Genomic DNA, 9,764 nt, shown 5'->3' on the forward strand with positions numbered 1-9,764 from the left:
AATCTACACTAATATATCATTCATCCTTTTACAAATGGTATGATTAAGATAAGACAATTGATTTATTTATGTGTCCATGAAAAATAAATCAAATCTAATAAAAATGGTAAGATTTTGTTGATATTAACCTATAACATAGAATTTACTAAAAATATGATAAGGTTTTTTCACAACGCAACTTTATGGATAGAATTTCTTGAATATCCAACTTTGCAAATTTTGTAATGTATTTTTCTTACTTTTAGAAACTCAAAGTGAACCGATATAGTAAGATTGTTTTCATAGTTTTAAAGTATTTTTCTTATTTTATGATATGGTAAGATTGTTTTGATAGTTTTAAAACAATATTCTCTATAATCTTAATTCACAAACTTACTCACAACAATATTCTCTATAATCTTAATTCACAAACATACTCACAGGAATATGCTCTATAATCTGAATTCACAAACTTAGTCATATTTTATCTTGAGTACTGATTGAGGCTTTCTATTGAGCCATTCAGATACAATTTGGGCATAGCCGTAACCACACAGTTTCTAGATTCATGCTTGTACATTAAAACCATAGCTCCATGGTCGTAACCATACAGTGGCATAATTCAAGATTGTTTTAGGTGTTAAACCCGAGTGTGCCATATGAGAACTTCTTAGAACTGCTCTAAAGACAATGTAATATCCCTATCATGATTAACCCCACGTAAAAGTAATTTCAAATTTACGAATCAGTTATTAACTGATTCTTGGCTGTTGTGGAACTGAACGAAAATGAAGGAAACGAGGAGTTAACCATATGAGAACTTCTTAGAACTGCTCTAAAGACAATGTAATATCCCTATCATGATTAACCCCACGTAAAAGTAATTTCAATTTACGAATCAGTTATTAACTGATTCTTGGCTGTTGTGGAACTGAACGAGAATGAAGGAAACGAGGAGTTAACGTGGCCTGGGGAATTATTACGTGTGGGGTAGCAGAGTGATGGTCACGTATTCTACGCTGACTGATTTGGCGGTGAAGTAATGGCATTCCACTATAGAATTCCATGCCCAGTTTTTATTCGGATAGGCTTGCGGATTTGAGGGATCGTATCTTGATTTTGTTAAACACCGGATTTTATTTGGCAGGCCAGTCTTGGATCGATGGAAGCTTACCGATATGAAGTATGGTATCTGGATATATGAGTTTTCGATGTAGAAGGAGAGAGGTATTTGAATAGCATCAAGTTTGGCAGAAACTCTTATGACTGTATCGCTGCCTCTCTACACGCCTGTTGGAAGGTTCTAAGCCATGCCAATGCGCATCGCTAAGGTATTTAGTTGACATGTTAAGGCAGCTACATGAAGAAGAAATGTTGTTGCAGGAAGATTTGCCACGGAACCCTGTTTGTTGAACACTGTGTTGTGTGGAAACCGTGGAGACATTGTAGATGTCAAAACTCAAGAACCCATGATTGCTCGTTAGTGCCACAGTAGAGAGTCGTATATTGACACGAATCGTTGTTAAAGCCACCGACGTGAGATTAATAGCCAGGCAGTTTGCTGCTCCAACGAAGTCAGAACGTCAAGATGTGGTAACCGGGCTCCCAGTTGCTTCTCTCCGACCAAAGGAATAATGCGTTTGTTTTTCAGTCGATGGTACAACTGAAAAAGATAAGTATCTTGCTCTTTTTCTGCTAGGAAAAATATGTATGTGCGTAGTTGACTAATGGAAAACGCAAATTCTTCCATGTAGACACGTTTTACTGTTTTGCATTATTTTTCCAGCGAGAGCTGAGTTCAATGCTAGGTAATTAATATATGAAGCGAGCCTATTTGATTCATATTATCAAATGCTCAAGTTTATATAGAAGTCTGTTATACCGTGACTGCAGCCCGCTTAGGTGCATTGAGTGTTATCTAGTTAGTCACAATGCATGTGGATCCTAAATTATATGGTAGAATACTAAGAAAGGGGATATGTGTTACACACATCAAAGAAGGATGATTATGATAAGTTAAGGGATGCACTAAGGATTAGCCATCGTGTTATAGAGGTATGTTCTTGTATGGACAGAGCTATTGAGTCATGTTCCTTTAGGAAAATGATATGTGATTACCTTATGTTAAACTATTATCTTAGTTTCTTTTGAACAAGATGTGTAAGCACATGAGATTTGTGCTAGCTTTCATTAGAAAGGGTATACATATGAATGCAGGAAGAGACAACAAGTTGTGTTAGTTTGCTTTACATCTTTGCAGGCAGCAAAAGTAATGGCTAAAAGACTAGCTCTTTTGGTAAAAGTTTATGTAAATTTTCATGTAAGTAGATTATAACTGATGTTGTAGTTAGTCCCTTCAAGGGTATCCCTTAATGTTTTGTCCTCTACGAATAGGTGCTTGAGCCAAGGGAAAATGCTAAATAATATGATTATTATATATGAAATCATGATGTCAATGTTGATAATGATAACATGGACTTGCAAAACTAATGATTAGATCTCTTAGAGAAAGATATGTACCAGTGTGTATAAGCATTGTGAAAAGTAGAACAAGAATTTACTTGAATAGATGTACTGGTTAGCTAGTATGTCATGCTTGCTCATGCACATGAGTAGATATTAAAAGATCTCTTTAGATGTTGATTATTGATTGAATAATATTGTAACTAATCTTGTTGCCAAGATTCTTATTATGTCATGCTTGCTCATGCACATGAGTAGATATTAAAAGATCTCTTTAGATGTTGATTATTGATTAAATAATATTGTAACTAATCTTGTTGCCAAGATTGTTGATCACTGCATTGATGGCAGATGGTGCCAAAGGAAAGTGATGTTTAACATTATGGCAGGAAAAGGATTATTTGTCCATGCAGATGAGTTCAAGCTACAGTATTGTCCATTGCTAGAACAATTATGCCACAAGGAATGTTGCATGTGGCGGTATGTAAGTGGAAGATTACATGGAAATTGTATTAGCTTTTAGCTAGTTATGAGACAGCTTAATGATAGTTCATTGTAATGAATTAAATAACAATGGTTAAGGGATGGAATGCCTTATAAGCCATTGAGTGAGGGGTGAAAACCCTCACGAGCGTTTAATAATAAGATTAAACGTTTGCTGGTTTTCACCCTACGGGGTTTCCAGGGTAAATTGGTGTTCAAATGGTGTGATTGCCTTTTGTGTCCATTGATAATGATGAGTCCTTGTTGATGATGGTTCTTTATTTTATGTGACAACTATAATGTCTTGGTACATGATTATCTAATATGTTTAAGGATATCAAGAAATGGATGCAAGGATTCATGAGGCAGTTTATGTTATTACAGTGGTGGTGAAAGGTTATGCAATGGTTATGAAACTTACCGTCTTTGATGGCAATTTACTTGATGTAATAATGAATAGTATATCTATGGTTAATGATGATTTGTGGAGTTGTGAATTGATTAATTACTTGTGGTAATTGTATAAAAACTTCTAACTCCCTACTATTACATGCGAGGTTACTGGGTATGTGACAGACAATGAAAGACTTTCTGTCAAAGAACCAGAGTTTCTCAACCCCGGCAGGGACGGCCGCTACGACAGTGGCTCCCTTGTTTTAGTCTATCTGACTTTAACTAAACCATGAACAAATTCTACGTGGTTATGTTCGAAATAGAAATAACCCTCATTATGTTAACTTTACCTTTTACTATTAATTTAATTTTACATAGTTTTATTAATTATATTGAGGATAATAAAATGTTCATTTTTATTAAAAATAATAATGTTACATTTTACAATTTATTATTTTATCATAAATAAATGAATCAATAATAAGTTATTATAAATAAATAAGTTAAAAAATAAAAAAGTTTTAGAATTTAAATGATCAGGATGACAGTAGACATTATTTATAATAAGTAATAAAATATTTATTAAAACAATTACAAAAATAAGTTAAATTATAATTTTATTTTAAATTATTATTATTATTATTATTATTATTATTATTAAATATTAAAAAAATCCAGAGATAAGAAACATATATACTTTGAAAAAAATATGGGACAAGATTTTTCACTAAAGAGATTTAGCTCCATTTTATTATGAAGATTTTTAATATGTAAACACATTTGTTATGATACTTTTTAATTAATCAATTTAATTAAAATAGAAAAAATGACATAACTACTTTGGAGATGAATCTCAATTTTGATTCGAGTATCTCACTTAAAACATTCTAAAATATTTGGTGGATATTAAATCTCTATCATCCACTTAATAATTATTGATCATTAACTTAAAAGTATATTCCAAAATAAACATACTTATCAATATAATTAACAAACCATAATTAAATTTCATATTAAATAACATAAAATTAAATTAAATTAATACTAATGACATATAAAAAATTATTAAAAAAATAAATCAACTTAAATCTATATTCAACTTGAATTTATTGCATATATAAAAATCAAAATTATTAATGTATATTGTTGATTATAAAATAATAAATATAACGTATTCTTAAAAAATTATATATTAAAAAATTTGATTCACTTAATATCTAGTAAATTATAGTTAGAGCTATGTGCAACAACTTGATTGGGAGTCTACAAAATTTGACTTATTAGGTTCAAATTTCCTTGATTAACCATGTGGGTTGTGTGTGAAAGTCTGTATGAGTTCAGTGGGTTGTGTGTGAAAGTGTGTATGAGTTCAGTGGGTTGTGTGTGAAAGTGTGTATGAGTTCAGTGGGTTGTGTAGTGAGAGTGTGCGTGGGGACAGATTTTGTATTCTAGGTCTTCATCAGAGTGGCTAGAGTTATAGATTGTAGTGGTTGAAGTATCTTCGCCCCTGCATCAAACACGGAAACATTTCCCCGGATGAGGAGGAGCTTATTATACGGCTGTATCGCCTCCTTGGCAATCGGTATACGGACAATGATTGATGATCGTGTATCTATGGAGTCAGAGGGAGGAGTTGTCTGGATTGGAATTTTTTAAAATTTTAAAAATTAAAAATTATAATTTGGATTTACAAAAATTTCCACAAAATTTTTACCAAATTTAATCTTTCAAGACAAAAAACAAAGGCAAAAAACAATCCTGTTAGACCACCGATTTACATGTTGGGGTGTCTAGACATTTTGAAAATTTTGTAAGTATGACGCATGTTACGATTCATGTAGATATTCGATGACTACAGGACGACTGCCTGAAAGAACATACAATGAAATTATGAACTACTGGAATACTCATCTCTGCGATAATCTTCGACTATAGGATATCCCAAGATAAGGTCAAAATCTCCTCCTCTTGTACAAAATCATGTGCTAGTAACAATCCCAGTCCAGAAAACAACGGCTATGAGTGAATCTGAAATGGTAATATTTATTAACTTCAACGGTTATGGATAGAGTAATCATATGCGCATGCTACCCAAAACGGTTTTTTCAATTGTGTGATTGACGTATGTTTCCCAAAACTGATTGTTTTGAAGTTATCCCTTTGTATTTTGGTTGCCTAATTTGATTAGGCTCTTTCGAGATTTTGGGTACGCTCTTTTGAAATTTTGGGTAGTTGTGATATATGCCGTCAATGACTGTGCGTATGATTACTATTATTATCCTATTTATGGGATTGAAACATGTTTCCAAAAACTGAATGTTAGTGGAAGAGAATTCTTGCTATTTAAGTGTAATTTAGACTATCGCTTAACTGTTCTCAGATAGTGAAGTGTGTAATCGGGATGATAAGTCAAATTTTGATTCGTTTGGTTGTATTGTTTCGTAAAAGGTAACTGTTATTGTCTTCCAGATATGAATGTGATAACGGGATGTTCGTGAAGCAGCGACTTGTGTGATCTACGTTATGTGACGCTTGTGATTGTCGTATCTTCTTGTGGTCGTGCTATTTCGTAAAAAGTATCTGTTATAGTCTTCGAGATATAAATATTCGTATTCTAATGGAAATATGGTAATGTTATGTTCTTCAAGCAGCGACCTGTGTGATCTACGTTAGGTTACGCTTGTGATTGTTGTATCTTCGTAAAGTGGTTCTTATAGTCTATAGTCTTGAGATTACAGAACCGATAATTAGGTCTACTGGTCTTACTCTACCAAACTGGAAACCAGATGGTATATGTTATTACTCAGTTTTCACAAAAAGAAACAACCATTACATGTTATCCAGATTAGGTGTCTAAAAATGTCACTGGAGTTGGGTCCTTCGCGCCCATAGTAAGAGGCACTGAAATGTAACTCATATTGAATTGTTTTTCTCGATGTAAGTTAAGCCAACTTCTAAACTATGCCTGCGTTTCCCATTGGTTCAGCTGAATGTCACTCAGAAGGAAAATAATGTCATTTCTACTTTTGTGTTTCTCTTTTAAAACTAGACCCACCAAGGTTTTTAACTACGAGTGGAGAGTAATAGAATGCATGTATTGATTTCTCATTTCCCTAATTTTCTTAGGGTCAGGAAGCGGGTGACACTAGTCCTCTGGTGCTTCTCAGTATAAATAGGTCTAACTGTTTTGAAGAACATGGTTCATGCGCTACATCTCCTCTTGAGTACTAGAAGAAGCCACATAGTGAGAAGCAACTGTCTTGTTCAGCCTGTACCTTGGCACACCTCGACTCATGATCGACTTTGTCGGCCACATCCCTAACCCTACGGTGACCATGCACTAGCTACTAACCATAGCAAACAATAAACCAACAGATTACCAATAATGAAAAAAACACCAACTCCACACACACCCAATAGCACCCAATAGATAGTAACCCCTCAGCAACAAGCATTATTACTAGAAAACTAAGAAATTCTATTGCCCCATGCTTTCCACCTACCAGAGATCAGGTAGGTCCCAAAATGTATAGATCATTGAACCAAACAAGGACAAGGTAGGGAGATAACAAAACAATTTGAACAAACTCTTCCAAGCAAGCTGATCACTTTGCTGAGATCCAACCAGACTGGGGGAGAGGCGAACTACCAAGGTAAAAGGAATCCCAGATGCCACATATGCGGGAAAACCAGTGCCCAACAAAGACTCTATCATAAAACGTAGATCACACTAGTAACAACCACGAGCCGAGAAAATATGTGCACAAAGCCAGGGGATAGATGTTACCCAATTATAGCCGCTAGGAAGAACCAAAGCCAAACAAATCAGAGAGCCTTAGCCAAAGTTCGTTCTGGTAAAGTTCCTCTAGTCATCAAAAGATCAACCCAATTACCAAATGCAATCTTCAATCCAGCACTCAAGCCATCACCATCGTCTTTTGTGAGATAACCGCCGCCTATTTAATGGGGAATTAAGGCCATTGTGTAATTCTGAGCAGACCTCTCACTTCTTCAGCTACCCGGCATTGCTTCTTAATATAGCCAAACTCAGAAAGTGGTATAAACCATCTACCTAGAGACAAATTGTAGCTTAATATTCCATAACACAATAAGCCATGAATTCAAGAAAATTAACCATATCATGCGTTGTGAATGGGAGGTAAACTATCCTCCCGCTCTTAGTTACATTAAATGTCGGTGGAACGGCCGGTGCCTCCCATCTCATTTGCCAGATGAATTCAAGAAAATTAACCGTAGCATGCTTTGTGAATTCAAATTATTATTATTATTAATAAATGTCACAACATGCAGGCCTTCGAATCTTCATTAGTTAGGTTGCAGAATGACAGGTGAGCGCCCTAAGACCCTCAGACGGCTCCTTCCTCGTTGCCATTGGTGTTATTTCGACTCTGACAGGGGGACAGTGGATTACTTTTTACCGGGGCAATTATGTGATTCTTCTACAGTTCTTTAATTATTTGATTCCAAAGGTTGCTTTCTTGCACCTAATCTCGTGATCCAATTGTTTTTGTAGTTTTAATCTCCGCTGTTTACCAATAGTAGCATTGCTAATCATATTTCATTTCGACATGAGTTTTGGCAAAGAAAGACGATAACCTTTCGATTTCGATCATTTGAGATCGCACGCAACTCCTTATCACTGGCCAATAACCATCTTCTTTTAGCAAGGAGAATCTAATCGGTTGTATATATACTCAAGAGCCCTGCCAAGGAGAAAAGAGACAATGCCAGTACCGTGTGTCTCTTCCGGGCAGTGGAGATATCGTCTCCGTAATTATAGAGGAATAATTACAATAATGGGTAGGCCTCCTTGCTGCTCAAAAGAAGGGCTCAACCGCAGGGCCTGGACTGCAAAGGAGGATATGATTCTTTCCGACTACACTCGAATTCATGGCGACTGTGCATGGACAAGTCTCCCCCCAAAAGCAGGTGAATCTCAGAAAATCTCATTAATAAGGAAGTAAATTTGTATTGAGAAGCTAAATAAGTGGACAAATTTTGTTTGGCAGGTCTTAAGCGGAGTGGAAAGAGTTGCAGATTACACTGGTTGAACTATCTTCGTCCCGGCATCAAACGCGGAAACATTTCCCCCGATGAGGAGGAACTTATTATACGGCTGCATCGCCTCCTCGGCAATCGGTATGCGGACAATGACTGACCATCATTTATTTATTCATTCTATTAACATGCCGGGATGTCTAGAAATTTTGAACTTTTTGCAGAGTGTGATGCACGTTACAATCCATGCAGGTGGTCGCTGATCGCAGGACGACTGCCTGGTAGAACAGCCAACGAAATCAAGAACTACTGGAACACTCATCTCGGCAAGAAGCTGTCGTCCGTGAATCAATCATCGACTACAGAAAATCACGAGATAAGGTCAAAAGCTTCTCCTCTCGTACAAAATCATGTCTTAGTAACAACGGCGATGAGTGAATCTGAAATAGGAATATCCAACGGCTTCAACGGTAATTCACACCCAGGCTCTAAATCGTGCAAGATTAAAGCAACGATCATGAATTCCTCCGACCTACCTGTGTCTGATCTGATCACACACGATGATTCTAAGTCCATTGCAAAGGAAGGTGTAAATCCTACCTGCTCCATGTCGACTGTAGTGGAGTGCCGGGCAACCTCACATTCCGAACTTTTAGCAGGAGATGCAGCAACTTTAACAGAGAGTTTGTTTGATTTGAACGATCTGTCGTCTCCAGACTATAATTTTTTCTCTTCTATATCCGAATTTTGCACAGGCTTTGGACTAGAAGAGTTCTACACGCAATCTGCTACATTGGCTGCGGAGGCGATTCAGTTTGAAGTCACATGTTCCGATGAAAGCAATATGCGGTGCTTTGACAGTTTTAGCTTCGTCAATGATCAAGGAATGGAAGATTTCGATGGTAGCAAAAAAAACCTCGATGGGATTGATGAACTCGATTATATACAGACTCAAGTCCACAATCACTGAACTCACTACAGTTGGAATCCAAAGAGGTGTGAGAGAAAAGAAATAGAGGCAAAGCTCGACAGATCCCATAGGAATCATGATAAATAGATAATCTCTCGTAGCAATAGCAAACGTAATGAATACATATTGGCTTAATTTGCATATATTGTAATAAGCTCTATTACCATTAATGTTGAAATTCAATTTCTATGAATATGGTGCAAGTTGAGTTTAGAGTGTTGTGTCCCAATACAGTGCGAGTATTGATTATTTTATGATGTCAGTTTTCATTTTACTGACGAGTTTCTTTGTTATCAGCGAATATTGGCTTTCTCAATTGTGTGATTGACGTATGTTTCCCAAAACTGATTGTTTTGAAGTTGTCCCTTTGTATTTTGGTTGCCGAATTGGATTACGCTCTTTATTGATTTTGGGTACGCTCTTTTGAATTTGAATTTTTGGGTACTTATGTGTGAAT

At 35.8% G+C, this 9,764-nt stretch overlaps 1 protein-coding gene across 1 annotated transcript; it reads left to right on the forward strand.

Annotated features, from left to right (window-relative positions):
• Nucleotides 1–8,078: 8,078 nt before the first annotated feature.
• LOC149264146 (uncharacterized) lies at nt 8,079–9,500 on the forward strand. Its single transcript, XM_089389090.1, has 3 exons — nt 8,079–8,268; nt 8,349–8,478; nt 8,590–9,500. The coding sequence occupies exons 1-3, from the start codon at nt 8,136–8,138 to the stop codon at nt 9,305–9,307; spliced, it is 981 nt and encodes a 326-aa protein (XP_089245216.1). The 5' UTR covers nt 8,079–8,135; the 3' UTR covers nt 9,308–9,500.
• The last annotated feature ends 264 nt before the right edge of the window (nt 9,501–9,764 follow it).

This window comes from Pinus tabuliformis, chromosome 6, assembly GCF_031772625.1.
Source record: "Pinus tabuliformis cultivar Carrire ecotype Pingquan chromosome 6, CPIR1, whole genome shotgun sequence".
Taxonomy (NCBI): Eukaryota; Viridiplantae; Streptophyta; class Pinopsida; order Pinales; family Pinaceae; genus Pinus; species Pinus tabuliformis.